At 42.1% G+C, this 16,501-nt stretch overlaps 1 protein-coding gene across 14 annotated transcripts in view; it reads right to left on the bottom strand.

Annotated features, from left to right (window-relative positions):
- Positions 1 to 3,245: 3,245 nt before the first annotated feature.
- PIK3R3 (phosphoinositide-3-kinase regulatory subunit 3) overlaps positions 3,246 to 16,501 on the bottom strand; it is a 138,314-nt gene continuing 125,058 nt past the window's right edge. For 12 of the 14 annotated variants that reach the window (XM_077981228.1, XM_015138431.3, XM_077981576.1 and 9 more), the window contains 3 exons: positions 9,645 to 9,719; positions 9,008 to 9,178; positions 3,246 to 6,997 (listed from right to left, as the gene is read on the bottom strand). In XM_077981228.1, the coding sequence (XP_077837354.1) occupies positions 6,799 to 6,997; positions 9,008 to 9,178; positions 9,645 to 9,719 (445 nt within the window). In that variant the 3' untranslated portion in view covers positions 3,246 to 6,798. 14 annotated transcript variants of the gene reach the window in all.

The raw sequence follows: 16,501 nt of genomic DNA, 5'->3' as shown, positions 1-16,501 counted from the left end.
GCTGTTGCAGGTAGAGGCCTCAGCATTGCAGGTGGATGGACATCGTGTGCGCAGCCCTCATTGAGTAAAACTTCATTTGATGGGTAGTGCAGGAGGAAGGGGGAGGAAATAAGTGGGACCACAGCCAGGGGAGTCAGGAGGTGGCATCACAGGGCAGGCAGTGGGGCTTGGCAGAGTACCAAGGCTTTGTCTCCATAGTGGTGGAAGACTTGAGAAACTGTCTTGCACTGGTTGCACTGATCGTCCCACAATCCAGTGCCTAGGCCTGAAGAAGTGTTAGGAGGCTCATTGCCTGGGAAGGCGGTGGCCACCAGAGGGCACACTGTATCCACAGTGGCAGAGCCCATTTGTGCAGATATTTGGCCCCTCAGCCTTCTAGTCCTCTCTTCACTTCTTCATTCATTCACAGTAGACTCTGGGCTAATGTACCGGGGCCTTGGCAGACAGATTACAGGTTGTGAGCTGGAGGATGGCAGGGGCATGGCTGAGGGAGCAAGTGCCCCGTGCATATAGGGATCTGGTCAGGAGCAGCACACCACAGGTGAAAAGGATGTTGGGAACTGCCCTCCTAGAGGGTTGGAAATGGGGATGGGAAGAGGAAGCAGAGATGCTAAACATCCTATACCACATCGGGCAATTGCCCCAAGTGTCAGTAGTGTTCCCTTTGAGAAACTGGTGGGGGTAGTGAAGAGTTCCTGAAAGGTAACTTCAGGGAAGTGGTATTATCTTCTGTTTTAGGAAGATCACTCTGGCTGCAGTATAGAGAGGCTGGAGTGGAGTGAGGGTACCACAGAGGATGAGGTAGTGCGGTGTGAACTAGAACAGCAACAGTGAGGAGGTAAGGAAGGAAAGGGTAGGAAGCTGGACATCTAGATTTGGGAGCCATCAGGCAGTAGAAGGCAATGAAAGCCACAAGAGATGAGGACTGTCCAGGGAACATACGCAGGATGAGGAAGAAGTCCTGAGTTACTGGCACTAGCTGAGGGGGTAGAGCCAGTGAAAAGAAGTTGAAGGTGGGGAATGAGATCCCGAATCAGGGAGAAGCCAGACCATCTAATTTTGTAATTCACCCTAAGATCAATGGAGACTTAGTAATTGTTTGCCACAGGTTCCGATTTGTATTTTGAAAAGATGCCTGGTTGCTATAATCAGAATGGATTTGAGGGGGACAAGCATGGAAGAAGGGGGGCCTTCCAGGATGAAGGATGCAGATGGTAGTGAAGCAGTGAACTTAGAAGTGGTGTTTGATTGATACTTGGTGAAGGACTTTAGATATGAAGCAGAGGGCTATCGGGGATGATGACTGACTACATTTCTGACTTACATAACCAGATGAATTGTATTTCCATTCACCGAAATAAGAAACAAGGAAGAGAACCAGGGCTAAGTAGTTCAGTGCTGCATTCCATAAGCTAAATATGAAGTAGCTTCCAATAGAGGTCTGGGCAAGTGAAATAAACAGAGGTAATTGGCCTAGAGATGGTGGGTGGATTCATGACTGTGGATAAAACTGCCAGGTAAAATGGCGTTAAGTGAGAATTGAAGGAATCCAGGAGATGTAAAAGAACAGTCAGATGTCAGAAGAATATTAGATTAATGAGTTGTAATAAGACTCCACGAAGGAGCTTTCCATGGAGAGGATAGTTAACAGTGATGGTTATTGAAGGCATCAACAAAAGCAGTTTCAAACAGTGGTGGAACCAGTACTGAAATACTTGAGATGAGGAAATAAGGATATTTAAGACAGCTCTTTCCAAAGGCTTGGCTTTGAAGAGGAGAAAAGAAATAAAGATTTATGGGATGATTGAGTAGGGATTGGGGGAGTAGAATGAGAACCAACCAACCATGTTTAAATATCAATGGAGATGATCCAGTTGAAGTAGAGAAAGAATTGATCTTAATCTTGGGAGATTCCTAAGGTGGAAGAAAATAGATTCCAAAATACATGTGGAGGGCTGGCTTTAGTTGGAGGCAACTATTGTAATTTAACAGGTGGGAGGGAGAATAGTTATATAGATGTAGATAAGGTTGTAGGTTTGGTGGTAGGAAGGTAAGGGAATTCATAGCCAATCATACTTTTTCTGCCAAGTAAACAAGTTTTTTTTTTGTTTTTTTGAGATGGAGTCTCGCCCAGTTGCCCAGGCTGGAGTACAATGGTGCGGCCTTGGCCCACTGTAACCCCTGCATCCGGGGTTCAGGCAATTATGCTTCAGCCTCCCGAGTAGCTGGGATTACAGGTGCATGCTACCACGCCCAGCTAATTTTTGTACTTTTAGTAGAGACGGGGTTTCACCATGTTGGCCAGGCTGTTCTTGAACTCCTGACCTCAGGTGATCCGCCCGCCTAGGCCTCCCAAAGTGCGGGGATTACAGGCATGAGCCACCACACCCAGCCCCAAGTAAACAAGTTTGAAGTGTCGGTGAGACACCCACCCAGGAGCCCAGTGGAAATATCCAGCCAGCAGGTAGGGTTCAGAAGAAAGAACTGGGAAGGAGATAGAAATCTGAGCATCCTAAACACAGAAGTATGAACAACCCTGGGATCAGGAGAAATCCATAGTTCCTAGCAGTGGTCTTGGGATGCTGTGTAGCTAAAGTGTAGTGGGGAGAAAAGACATAGACAAGGTCACTTAGAACAGGCTGTTCCCTGCCCAATCTGACTTATTTGTAATTGACTACACATGGGTGGGGCCTGAGACATGGATGAGTGCTGCAATATCCTATGCAACAAGAGGTCATCACATGTTTGCTCATTACATTCCCAGAATACAGGAAGCTCAACAGTGTGCCTTGGTAGGAGATGACAAGGGCCTGGGGCAACAAGGGGAGAGACTATAAAGCTGGGTCCATTTCCCCCTCCCCCAGAGTAGAATGTGGAAACACTTTTCATTCTGGGTAGAAATATGAGAACCAATAAACAGCTTATTAGTCAGGAGTGGGCAGTGAGGTGTGGAGGAAATGGCATTCAGTTTTAATTTTCTGAGTCAATATCTGAGACTCCCTGTGTCTGTGTTCGGTGGACAGGACTCTGGCATCATGCCTGGTTGGAGTGGATGTCCTCCCCTAGGAAGAAAAGAGCCTTTGGTTGCCCCATTGGTTGCCCCAGTTCAGCCCAAGTACTAGTCTTTTGGCGCTTACTGGAGAGAAGGTTTGGAAGTTTCAAGGGCTGTTCAACACCTGAGTACTTTTCTCTCTTGACCCCCACTCTGCCCCCAGCCCACCCTTTCATAGCATGAAGACAAAAAATTACTTTATTGCAATGTGTTTATTGCATTACTGGAGCAAGTTGGCCAGACTGTCCCCTCTTGGGGAAGGTTATAAAACAAAAAGACCAATAAGTAACTCCTCTCGCCTTTCCCCCTACCCTCCCCCACAATTGCACAGCAATGTCTGAACACATCTGGTGACAAGAACAATTTGCAAAGTGGTCTAGGAACTACATATGAACTGTCCCATCACAAGACATACAATTGGCTTTCTTGGGAGTCAGATATTTTTACGTAAAAACTACATGAATTTTTTTTGGACTACATCGAAGACAGAATAAATTTTCACAAGTAACAGGGCACCAAAGACACATGCTGGAATTTGTAAGGAAACGGGGTTGTTTGCCACAAGTGGCTGGAGCTAAAGCAGGGTTGAGCAGTTGGCCACAGAGGGCCCAAGCAGGCCCCCTATCTGGACCCTCTGGTTTCTGAGACCACTGAAGCCTCACAGAGGCCTACTCTGGGTTCTTAACTAGCAGCAGAGACCACCTTAGAAAACAGGAATTGCCCAGGTGCAATTCTCAGTTTCAGAGAATACATGGGGCTGATTCCTTGCAGCAAAAAGAGGAGACCTGTGGAAGACACCACATTGGCTCTCAAAGCTTCTTCACAGCACATGAGGCCTAAAGTAAGTGGAGGTCCCATCAAGGCTTGGAGAGGGAGTGAAAGTGTTGGGAGGTCCTCATTCTTGGCCAGATCAGTGGTAAGGACACAGGCAGCCTATCCAGGCCTGAATCATGGCATGGCATCTATGGCCAGGTGGAGATGGCACTGTTCTGTGATGAAAGCTTCACCTGAAAACGATGGGCCTAGTACCTGTGTCCAGCCAGCCCCAAGCTGCTTTCATGTCAGTAGTTGGGTTCTCCAGCCAGGGGTATAATGAGCCCCTCTGATCTTGGTCTCTCTTTGCCCTCTGCCTCATTGAAACTGCAGTTAAGATGCCAAAACAGATAGTCCCAGGGTCCAGATCATGGGACAGGAAACAGCACTAGATTCTCATGAAAGAGGCCAAGATCTCCTCTCAAGTCACGGGCGTAGAGATGCACCTTGCTACCCTATCCCCCTCTACACACCAGGCTCAGTGGGTAGTAGACTGGTCACTATGCCATTTCCACTGGCTCAGGGTCAAGCAAGTCATGTGGCAACTGGTCAGAAAAGATACTGTCAAACCTCTCAAATGACCCCTGGGTCTTAGATCCCACAAAACAATGAATTCAAGAACGAAAAACAAAAGAAAAAAAAAAATGAAGGAATGTAGGACTGAAAAAAAAGCAGCCCTTCTCCACAAGCCAGCCCAAGTGTAGATAAAGATGGTACTTGGTCTCTCCCTGCACACCCTCTGTGTCTGCCCAAAAAGGAGCAGACACACTGAATACTACAGGCATGTATCTGTATTTCCATTTTGGTTTAAAAGACACTCAGAACACACTGAAATGTTAGTACCAGACAGGAGGGATTCCTTACACGTAATCGAGCATCCACCTGCTTCAGCAGGTTCAACACCAGGTGCAAAGCCATGCAGGTGTGCCCAGCAGCAATTAGCTTGGCATTACTCAGTAAAACTTTCAGTAAGATTTCAATCGACAGTTTGGAGAAGGGATGTGCTGGCTATTAGTTAAATTACTTTAGAGGGGGGTTCATTTGTCTCTGTCTCACCCAATCCTGAAACTGCAATGTAACCAAGAAAAAGCCAAAGATAAGCACTTCCCTTCCTATCCTCATCGCTAGTAACTGGAGGTTTCTCCAAATTTATAAATCTATGTCTACATCATGGTCCATATTTTAGACGCTGTCACGGAAATGAGTGCTCAGGTAAAGTTATATTTTTCTTTCACCCCCAAAACTAGAGCTTTCCTAGCTGTAACCTTATAAACCAAGAGGCAGGTACTGGCTTCTCTAGCTCAGCCAGGATGCCTGACTGCACAGCTTTGGGTTCAAACAGCTGACTCACTCTGAGCCTATTATGGTTCCGGGATTGGCTCAGAGGCAGCTGGACTCTATTTGTCAAATGAGTGTTGACTGATTGATGGGTGTGGGGCATGATGGGGGCAGGAATAGATGCCTGCCCCCACTCCATTTGCCTAGCTTCACTCAGCTGGAAGGCTTAAGCCACATGGAGCAGAAGATTCCTGGCCTAAAATCAAGGCCACTGGAGCATGAGGGCAGACTGCACATAGCCTTTATGGCAGGATCACAAAAAAAGGCAAAGAGAAAAGCTTCCAGATGGCTTCTACTAACAGTCTAAACACTAAGCCATCTTCTCTCCCTGCAAAAGCTTCAGAAACCACTGTATGGAAGCACATGTGTAATGTGGTATGACTCTCACCCGGACCACAGGGCCCCTGGGTCTGTGATTTACTGAGGCCCCTGACCACAATCTGACTCCCCTCCTTAGCAACCTGTAGCTCCCAAAACCCCATCCAGCAAAGGAGGGGGAGATGAAGGGAAATTAAATCATGTTTACTATTTCTGCAGGGCCTTTAAACTTGGAAAGCACATATAATAATGTTGTTCTATATTGTTATTTGGTATATCAAGCCATCTAAAAGCACTGGATTGCACCTTTTCTTGACTCATACAAACAAGTTACAAAGATTTCAAACAATAGATCATTCTTTAGGCTAAGGAAACACCACACAAGCACCAACTTCATTTTATGATTCAAAACTCACCATCCCCACAAAAAGAATGCTATTTCTCATCTCAGAGAAACAGGCAGGACAGAAGGGGTTACACTGACCAATTTTAGTGTTTGCTAAAACTCACAATTTCTAGTCTTTTTATGTTCAAGTTTTGGTACAGAAGTATACATTCATCTATGAGTGCTACGTTTTTCCATCAAACATTGGTCTGGCAACAAACATTGTTTTGTTGGCTTCTGAACATAATACCTCTTTAAAGGGAGGGGCTGATGAGATGCTGAAGCCTAAATTATGTTGGTAAGAAATAAAGTACCTTCAGTTGAAGGTTTTTTTTTTTTTATCATCTTGGCTTAGATTGTTTGAATGAAATCCCAAGCCTTCCCATTTTCCTTTGGTTGTCTTTTTCATCAAATCCCATTCTATCACAAAACCAAAACAGCCTTCTTCGTGGGGGGAAGAGAGACTGCCAAAGCAAAACAGAACTCCCAGCAGAGCCATGCCCCTGCTGCACTCTCAAGAGTTAAGGATTTAAAAAAGACATGGCCTCTTCAGAGGCTTCCAAATACAACCCCACCCACTATAACCATCAAGCCTAATATTCTGTTGAGGGTGCCTGGCTAAACAAAACAAAAACCCCAATGAAATAGACTTTCAAAAAAACATCTGCTTCCAGCTTAGTATGTCAGTGCAGCGGCATGGCTGAGTCCTAGAGAACCTCAGGCCTCTAATGCCCCCATCCCGGCCGGCTGCTGCTCGGCCTCTCCACTTCACATTCACAGAATCACTTCTTGTGCAAAACAAGCAGTCTATGTAGAAAGAATGCCCTCATCGTAGTCTAATAAAAACTGTAGAAAAAAATGCCAGAGAACCACCTCTCTTCCCACTTCCTCTTTATCTGCACAGCGAGGGCATCTGTGCATGAACAGGGTAGGCAAGCCTGACATTGAGGGAGTCGTTGTGCTGAACCAAGGATGTCTGCTGGTAATGGAGCACTAGCTCCTTCAGAGAGCTGTACAGGTTGTAGGGCTCTGCAAAGCCATAGCCCCGAGCAGTGCTGTAGATCACACAGTGCTTCACTTCCCCATCAGCCCTGCAATGACACACCACAGAAGAAATGGTAAGGTAGGTAACGATAAATAAAGGGACGCTAAATGGCCAGAAGTCTGAGAGCAACTGTTATGCAGATAAGTGTTTTTTGTTAACCAGGCAAAGCTTGTAAAATTGCGTCCCCATTCCCTACAGACTTGGCCACAGATACAGGCATTAAAACAACCATAAATGTAAATGTTTCCTTTCTTTTTTTTTTTTTTAGACAGGGTCTCACTCTATCACCAAGGCTAGGGTACAGTGGCTTGATCACAGCTCACTGCAGCCTCAAACTCCTGGGCTCAAGTGATCCTCCCACCACAGCTTCCCAAGTAGCCAGGACTACAGGTGTGAGCCACATGCCCAGCGACTTTTTTATTTTTAGTAGAAATGGGGTCTTGCTATGTTGCCCCGGCAGGTCGTGAACTCCTGGGCTCAAGGAATCCTCCTGCCTTAGCCTACTAAAATGCTGGGATTACAGGTATGAGCCGCTGCGCCCAGCCAAGGGTAGTTTTTGATTAATCAGTTTATGTAAGGACTCCAACCAAGTCCTGAACCTACAGGCTGCCACCCAATAACCTGAGTGAGTGAGCAACTGGGCTTCCTGCCTTCCTTATTATTCTTAGAAGACCCAAAGTCTTACAAGAACCATCCTCACCTATATTTCCACTCAGATAACTGGAATAGCCCAAGTCAAGGAGAAATGAAATGTTGCAAGTAGTTCTATCTTTGGATAACAGTAATCCAATGCACTTTTCAACTCCTCCCCCATTTTCCAACTGTAAGACATCCCATTCATCTTTTTGAGGTCCATCTCAGATGCCTTTTCCACAAAACCTCCCAATCCACTCTTTCTCCACTAGAATTAACCCTTCCACATGTGCACAGCCTACTAATGATACTTATTTCACAGTGGTTCTATTCATCTTGGATATTTGGTGAAATGAAAAAACCCTGGTGCAATAGAAAAATGTGGGTTTTGAAACCACGTAAACTTGGATTCAAACTCTGACTCCATGACAGAAGTAGAGCGCTACAAACAAGATGATCACATAAAGCACTGAGCAGTCTGTTAATATGAATGCCTTTCCTCTATCTTCTCCACTTTGCCCTCTAAGGGCACAATCACTTTGTCACTTTGTTTGCCTTCTGCCACATCCATCAGTAGCATCATCATCATCATATTAGTAGGTGACATTTACTTCTTATGTTAAAAGCATATTGTATGACATAGATTAGCTCATTTAATCCTCACAAAAACCCTAAAGTAGGTATTATCCTTATTTTACAGATAAGGAAACTGGGCAAAGACTAAGTAATTTACCCAAGGTGACCCAGCTAGTAAGCAGTAGAGCCAGGAGCTGAACCCAGTATATCTGGCACCATCGTAACTCTTTTCTAAGTGTGGCTTTTGTCAATGAAGATGTTTGCCTTCTTAAGGAATATATTCCACACTCAGGCAAAAATCTGACCGAGGCAGAGTTAGTTATCCCCAAAATTTCACTTTCCATTACAAGGAAAATGGGCTTTTCTCAAAAGAGTCACATGATTATCTTACGGAAAACACGTCCACATTTCCTATCACTACATCAACAGAATAATATATAATTTAAATTTTTAGATAGAGTTTTCCTTCTGAAGTAAAAACAGTTCTATTTAATCAAGCCTTTCCTAATCTGACACTGGAGACCATACTAGGTGTATAGGATACTACTCAAGAATTAAGTGATTTTTTTTTTTTTTTCCAATTTAAGATCTCACATTACTTTTCACAGATACCTGAAATCCAACAGCAATACTGCAGGACCTAATCTACTTACCATGTAAATTAAAACTCCAGGATAATTTCAGATATCATTTCTCATAAAGCTGGGTTTTTTTGTACTAATAGTTATGGTCCAAGCCATGGGTCCTTGTTACTGTACATTAACTAATTTCATCTGAATTTTACAAGGGGTTGATTTCATATTAATGCAAAATATTTCAAAAGGCTATATCCCCAGAGAAGACTTACACCACAGAGCAAGCATAGCATCCTTTCTTGCTACTCTCACGAATTAAGAATGCACCATCAGGTTTCCCATAAAGCAAGTCCTCTGCTTGTACTCGATTGATATCCTCAACAAACCAGGTTTTCTCATCATAGTGGGGCAGGTTTTCATCTTCCTCATTGATAAAATAGTTCCTAAAAATTAAATGTTAATTGTTATTCTAACAAGTTACTTCTATCTAAAAGCAAATTCATAAATAAAACACTCTTCTAAATCTTTAAACCACAAATGACAAAGCAAAATTGCAATTAGTTGGGTGTTAGCTTCATTACTTGCTATGGTGCATAAAGCACAGAATTCATGTTTCATCCAATAAGCTGAAATATGAACATCTGAATAACAGTGCTTTTACATCCAGATTTTGAGTAGCTATACTCAAAGTAGCTTATACATCCAGATTTTGAGTTCAGAGGCAGGTCTCTGAACTCCAGTGCCTATAGGGTACTTTCAGGCAATTCAATTCAATTCAAAAGAGAGTCAAAGTTCTAGATTCAATGTCCTCAAGTGACAATGACAACCAATATTTACCATGTATAAACAAGGCGCATGTCTTATATTGATAACAAAGCCCTCTGACCAAAAGGTCTAGAGAGAACTTACTCATCAGCATCCTCATTCTTAATTCCCAGCCAGGCATTCAGGCGTTTCTGTCTCACCCCTTTGTGATTGAGCCACCTGCCAGAGGAAAGACACCAGTGTCAGTATCTATGCAAACTCTGACTGGACAAAGTAGGTATGTCTGAGCTGACTATACTTCTAGAGTCTAGGCACCTCTTGTTTTTCCTAATCCCACAAAGAGTGGGCAAAGATTTCTCAAAATAGTCTCTCATTACTTTTCTTTCAACTACTATCAAGATGAACTGATCTTTTCTGGAAAAAGGCAGAAACATAAAGGGCTACTTGAAATTAGGCCCTTCACTTTTCATTTTTCTTTTCTGGAAGATGTGCCACCACAAGCACATATATACTCGCACTCACAGTGGGACATTTGTTTCTGAAAACATTAGTTAGGTGAGCATGGTGTCACGATGGCAATCTCCACTAAGCCTGAGAACCCACTTTCCGTGTGACCTACTGAATTGAGTTTAATATTTCAACTAAAAACTTCAAGATCTATTTTTGCATTTAAGCAGGCCACAAGAAATTCAGGGTGGCAATCTGAGTAATTAATGAGTGAACTTCATTACCAAGAAAATCACAGTATCCAGGCTGGGCTCAGTGGTTCATGCCTGTAATCCCAGCACTTTGGGAGGCCAAGGCAGGTGGATCACCTGAGGTCAGGAGTTCAAGACCAGCCTGGCCAACATAATCAAACCCCATTTCTACTAAAAATACAAAAATTAGCCAGGTGTGGTAGTGCATGCCTGTAATCCCAGCTACTAGGAGGCTGAGGCAGGAGAATTAAGCTTGAAACCAGGGGGCAGAGGCTGTAGTGAGCTGAGATTGCACCATTGCCCTCCAGCGTGGGCGACAGAGCGAGACTCGATCTCAAAAAAAAAAAAAAGAAAGAAAGAAAACAAAATCGTAGTATCTCTTAAAATGTACCAGTATTTTAGATGTAAAATAAGGTAAACCAGCACATTTTGTTCCTTTCAGATGGCCAACAGTCTAAAACTAGGGTGGAGGAGTGGAAAGCACCTTCATTCATCATTACCCACTAAGCAAGGCTCCTATCATTCAGGTTTTATCATACACACCATCCCCTCAGGGAGGATGACCCTAACTGTCCCAACTAAGGCAGTCCCCGGTCACTCTCTACACTTTACCTTGTTTTATCATCTTCATAGCACTTAGTTAAAATCCATTATTTTATATTTTTGTTTGGTTGTTTTGGGTTTTTGTTTTTGTTTTTGTTTTGAGATGGAGTCTCGCTCTGTTACCTAGGCTGGAATGCAATGGCAGGATCTCGGCTCACTGCAGCCTCCGTCTCCAGGGTTCAAGCAATTCTCTCACCTCTACCTCTGCAGCTGGGACTACAGGCATGCGCCACCACGCCCAGCTAATTTTCGTATTTTTAGTAGAGACAGGGTTTCACCACGTTGGTCAGGTTGGTCTCGAACTCCTGACCTCAGGTGATCCGCCCACCTTGGCCTCCCAAAGTGCTGGGATTACAGGCGTGAGCCACTGTGCCAGGCCTATTTTATATTTGTATTTGTTTTTCTGTCTCCCCAATAAAATGTAAGCTGCTGTAATGAAAGAAGTCTGTCCTGTTTGTGGCTATGTTACCAATTATTAAAACAGCACATGCACATAGATATTCAACTGTCAGTAAATATTTGCTGGTGGGCTGCTTTTAACAAAATCTTCACAACTCCAGGATCATCCTCTATCTCTCTCTGACCCCAAGTACACAAGATAACTTGGCATCACACCTAATCTTAAAGTTCTGTTAGACAGATTTCACAGTCTTTCTCAGTAAGACTTGCCCTTTAGTTAACTTGGATTTCATTTTTTATGCTTAGGGAAACTGGAAAATAGATAATATGTGATCTTGATACAACTGATTTAGTAACAAGCCCCCTCCCCCACACCATGTCTGTCATCAAAATATCCAGATGCCCTCCTCTAAGCATTCTTATCACCCAAAGTTTTCTATCCTCAAAGAAACTGACCTTCTCTTTATCAAAGAAATAAGCAAACTGGGTAAAAAGGCGTGAATTGAATTAATGTACCACATTTTCTCTTGAATCCCCATTTTCTTTTACCCACCAACCTCTTTAAACTGAGCCTCTCTTTCGGTCACACACAGTGTTAGGAACCCATTTCCTAGCACTTTCCTAATGAAAAAAAAAAGAAGAAAAAGAAAAATTGCTTTTGCTCCACCCTCCATTTATGATGGTGCCTACCTTCTGACTTAGGCAGCTTTTCCAATCTCCCAAAAGTCCATTTCAAAGACTTATCTAGTTCTGAGTCCTTACAAACCTATTAACAATGCCAGGAGCTGATTAGATTTTAAAAACCATTTTCAAAAACCTCTAATAACTTTAGTAAATATGTTAATTCACATTTAATGTTATTGAATAATGCACTGATCACAAATAATGCAATAAATTCTACAGGAAAAATCTAAGGCAAAACATTCAAAGACCTAACATCCAGTTCTGATTCTGTTAGTGTGGTAACTGGGTTGTAAAACCAACTAGATTTTTAGAAAGGATACTATATATACGTATTTTTTGGCATGGTCTTGGACCCATCTCTCTTTGGCGCAGCTATTTCTTCTAAAAAAAAAAAAAAAAAAAAAAGGAAAACACTACTTCCACAGATTACATCAAAGTAATCTTAAGAAATACAAGACAGAAAAAATATCTGGTGTTAGCATATCTTTTCCTAGCCCTACCCCAGCAAGTAAGGGAAAAAATATGTATTATATAGTGTCCTTTCTAAAGATCTAATTGGTTTTACAGCCCGACTACCACACTTTAAGAGGAAGAGAGTTTGTGTTTCAGTCTAAGACAAAAGGATTAAGCTGGGAAAACCCTGAGAGAGAAGGACAGGAAAAACGACTTTAAAGCTGACGCCGTGGTCCTGGAAGAAAGCAGAAGCTTGTCTAGAGCCTCACTGAGTAGAAAATGGGGTGACAGAAAACAGTGCCTCATGCACAGGGCATCCTGGATGGAGAATGAGGTTTTACGATGCAGCATCTGTTGGTGGCCAGTGATGAGATTACTGTGAAGGACACCTTGGAATTTTCAGCAGTCAAGAGGGAGGCACAAAAGACCTTGTGCTCCTCTAATTTTCTGACACTACTTCAGGATGACATTCTTATATGATCCAAGTGTCAGTCTGTGTAGAAGGTAGGAATGATAACAGAGATTAAATATTTTTAATGTAACCAGGCCAGTGGGAGCTTGAAATAGATTTATTTATTTATTTATTTATTTTAAATGAGGAATGTGGCTGGGCACAGTGGTTCATGCCTGTAATCCCAGCACTTTGGGAGGCCAAGGCAGGTGGATCACCTGAGATCAGGAGTTCAAGACCAGGCTGGCTAACACAGTGAAACCCCGTTCCTATTAAAAATACAAAAAATTAGCCGGGCGTGGTGGGGCATGCCTGTAATCCCAGCTACTCGGGAGGCTGATGCAGGAGAACCACTTGAACCTGGAAGGCAGAGGTTGCAGTGAGCCGAGATCGCACCATTGCACTCCAGCCTCGGTAACAAGAGTGAAACTCTGTCTCCAAAAAAAAAAAAAAAAAAAAAAGGAATGAAACTTGTCTTCCACCAAATTTTATGGACAGACATATTCTCTACATAAAAAAACAAAGTGGGATAATGTATACAATACTTTAAAAAGAAAAATCGCTTATAAAAATTTAGTTATCAGAAATATATTGAAGAATGAGGCCAGGTGCGGTGGCTCCATGCCTGTAATCCCAGCACTTTGGGAGGCTGAGGCAGGTGGATCATCTGAGGTCAGGAGTTTGAGACCAGCCTGGCCAACATGGTGAAACCCCATCTCTACTAAAAATACAAAAATTAGTTGGAGGTGGTGGTGCACGCCTATAATCCCAGCTACTCAGGAGGCTGAGGCAGGAGAATTGCTTGAACCCAGAAGGCAGAGGTTGCAGTGAGCCAAGATCGCACCACTGCACTCCAGTTTGGGCAACAAGAGCAAAAATCCATCTCAAAAAAAAAAGAAATAAAGAATGATTCATTACTTTAAGAAACCCAAATTATCACTACTGGTGTGAATGTAAAATAGTGCAACCACTACGCAAAACAGTCTGGGCAGTTGTTCAGTGAAACACAGATAATTACCATATGATTCAGGAATTTCACTCCTCAGCATATACCCATGAGAAATGAAAATACATATCCATTCAAAAACCTGTATATAAATGTTCACAGCAGCATTACTGAAATAGCCAAAAAGACAGAAGCAACCCAAATGCCCACCAACTGGTGATGATTAAACAAAATGTGGTATAACTATACAACAGACTATTATTTGGCCATAAAAAGGAATGAAATACTGATATATGCTACAACGCAGACAAACTTTGAAAACACCATGCTAAGTGAAAGAAGCCAGTCACAAAAGAGTACATTTTACATTATTTTCATTCATATGAAATGTCCAGAATAGACAAATCCATAGAGACAGAAAGTAGATTAGCAGTTGTTTAGGGCTAGATGCAAGGGGTAATAGGGATGATAAGTAAAGGGTGCAGGGTTTTTTTTAAGGTGATGAAAATGTTCTAAAATATTTGGTGATGACTGTAAATACCTGTGAACATACTAAAAGCACTGAATAATACACTTTAAATGGGTGAACTGTATGGGATGTAAACTGTATCTCAATAAAGCTGTAAAAACAAAAAATAAAACCAGAACACACCACCCTCCTTTTTTTTTCTATTTATTTATTTTTTATTATTATACTTTAAGTTCTAGGGTAAATGTGCACAACATGCAGGTTTGTTACATATGTATACATGTGCCATGTTGGTGTGCTGCACCTATTAACTCGTCATTTATATTAGGTATATCTCCTAATGCTATCCCTCCTCCCTCCCCCCTCCCCACAATAGGCCCCGTGTGTGATGTTCCCCTTCCGGTGTCCAAGTGATCTCATTGTTCAATTCCCACCTATGAGAGAAAATGCGGTGTTTGGTTTTCTGTTCTTGCGATAGTTTGCTGAGAATGATGGTTTCCAGCTTCATCCATGTCTCTACAAAGGAAACGAACTCATCCTTTTTTATGGCTGCATAGTATTCCATGGTGTATATGTGCCACATTTTCTTAATCCAGTCTGTCACTGATAGACATTTGGGTTGATTCCAAGTCTTTGCTATTGTGAATAGTGCTGCAATAAACATACGTGTGCATGTGTCTTTATAGCAGTATGATTTATAATCCTTTGGGTATATACCCAGTAATGGGATGGCTGGGTCAAATGGTATTTCTAGTTCTAGATCCTTGAGGAATCGCCACACTGTTTTCCACAATGGTTGAACCAGTTTATAGTCCCACCAACAGTGTAAAAATGTTCCTATTTCTCCACATCTTCTCCAGCACCTGTTGTTTCCTGATTTTTTAATGATTGCCATTCTAACTGGTGTGAGATGGTATCTCATTGTGGTTTTTTCCTTTTTTTTTTTTTTTTTTTTTAATACGGAGTCTCATTGTGTTGCCCATGCTAGAGTGCAGTGGGGTGATCTCAGATCACTGCAACCTCCACTTCCCAGGTTCAAGCAATTCTGCCTCAAGCTTCTGACTAGCTGGGATTACAGGCATGTGCCACCATGCCTGACTAATTTTTATATTTTTAGTAGAGACAGGGTTTCACTATCTTGGCCAGGCTGGTCTCGAACTCCTGACCTCAGGTGATCCACCTGCCTCGGCCTCCCAAAGTGCTGGGATTACAGGTGTGAGTCACTGCACCCGGCCACATAGAACTCCTTTATCTGCAAACTCCCCTAGTACATATATTACTCAAAACTCATCTTTTCCCTAAGCAGAATATGCATTAAAAAAACCCTCATCATTATGTACCTATATTGTTATGGCTGTTATTCTTTATTTTAAATTTATGAATTTTGATTTATGAATACTGCAGTCCCTGCTTATCCATGGGGAATAGTTCTAAGACAACCAAAAAGATGCCTGAAACTACAGAAAGTACTAAACCCTATATATACTGTTTTTCCCTATACATACATACCTGTGATCATTTAATTTATAAATTAAGCACAGTAAGGGATTAACAATAACTAATAATAAAAGAGAAAAATATAACAATATGCTGGAATAAAAGTGATGTGAATGTGGTCTCTCTCAAAATGTGTTATTGTGCTGTATTCACCTATCCAGACTGTGGCTGACTGGGGATACCTGAACACATGGAAAGCAAAACCACAGTAAGCAAAGCCATGGACCAAGGGGTCTACAGTACCAAAAAAGGTAAATGGTAATCATGAAAGCTAGCCTTAAACTCATGAGGAAAAAGAATTGCATATTAACAACAAAATTCCTTTTTTTGAAAGGAAATTTTTAAAAAAACTGATACCTAAGAAATGCTTAACGTATTTATTGAGTTATAATACACATAAAGCACATTAATCTTAAGTGTACTGATGATAAATTTTAACCTATGTATAAACCCATGGAACCCCACTCATATCAAGATTCAGAACATTTCTAGAACCGTTAAAGGTTCCTCATCCCATTTTCCCATCAAAATCCTCACCATAAATAATCACTATTTTTAATTCTATCATCATAGATAGGTTTTACCTATTCTTGAGCTTCCAATAAATGGAATTATATAATTTTTTTTCTATATTTAAGCAATGAAATTCTGTATTTAAACACTCAAGAATATCTTACTAGCAGTACACCTAGATCTCAGCAGACAATCACATAGAATCCTTGTGGGCTATGCAGTGGCCAGTCAGGGAAATGACCACATCCAAAGAGGGCTTAAAGAACTGATGACAATCTTGAGCTAGGT

This window comes from Macaca mulatta, chromosome 1 (assembly GCF_049350105.2).
Source record: "Macaca mulatta isolate MMU2019108-1 chromosome 1, T2T-MMU8v2.0, whole genome shotgun sequence".
In the NCBI taxonomy this organism is placed as follows: Eukaryota; Metazoa; Chordata; class Mammalia; order Primates; family Cercopithecidae; genus Macaca; species Macaca mulatta.
Note: the sequence above shows the minus strand (reverse complement) of the source record. Positions and strands in the feature narration are given on the sequence as shown.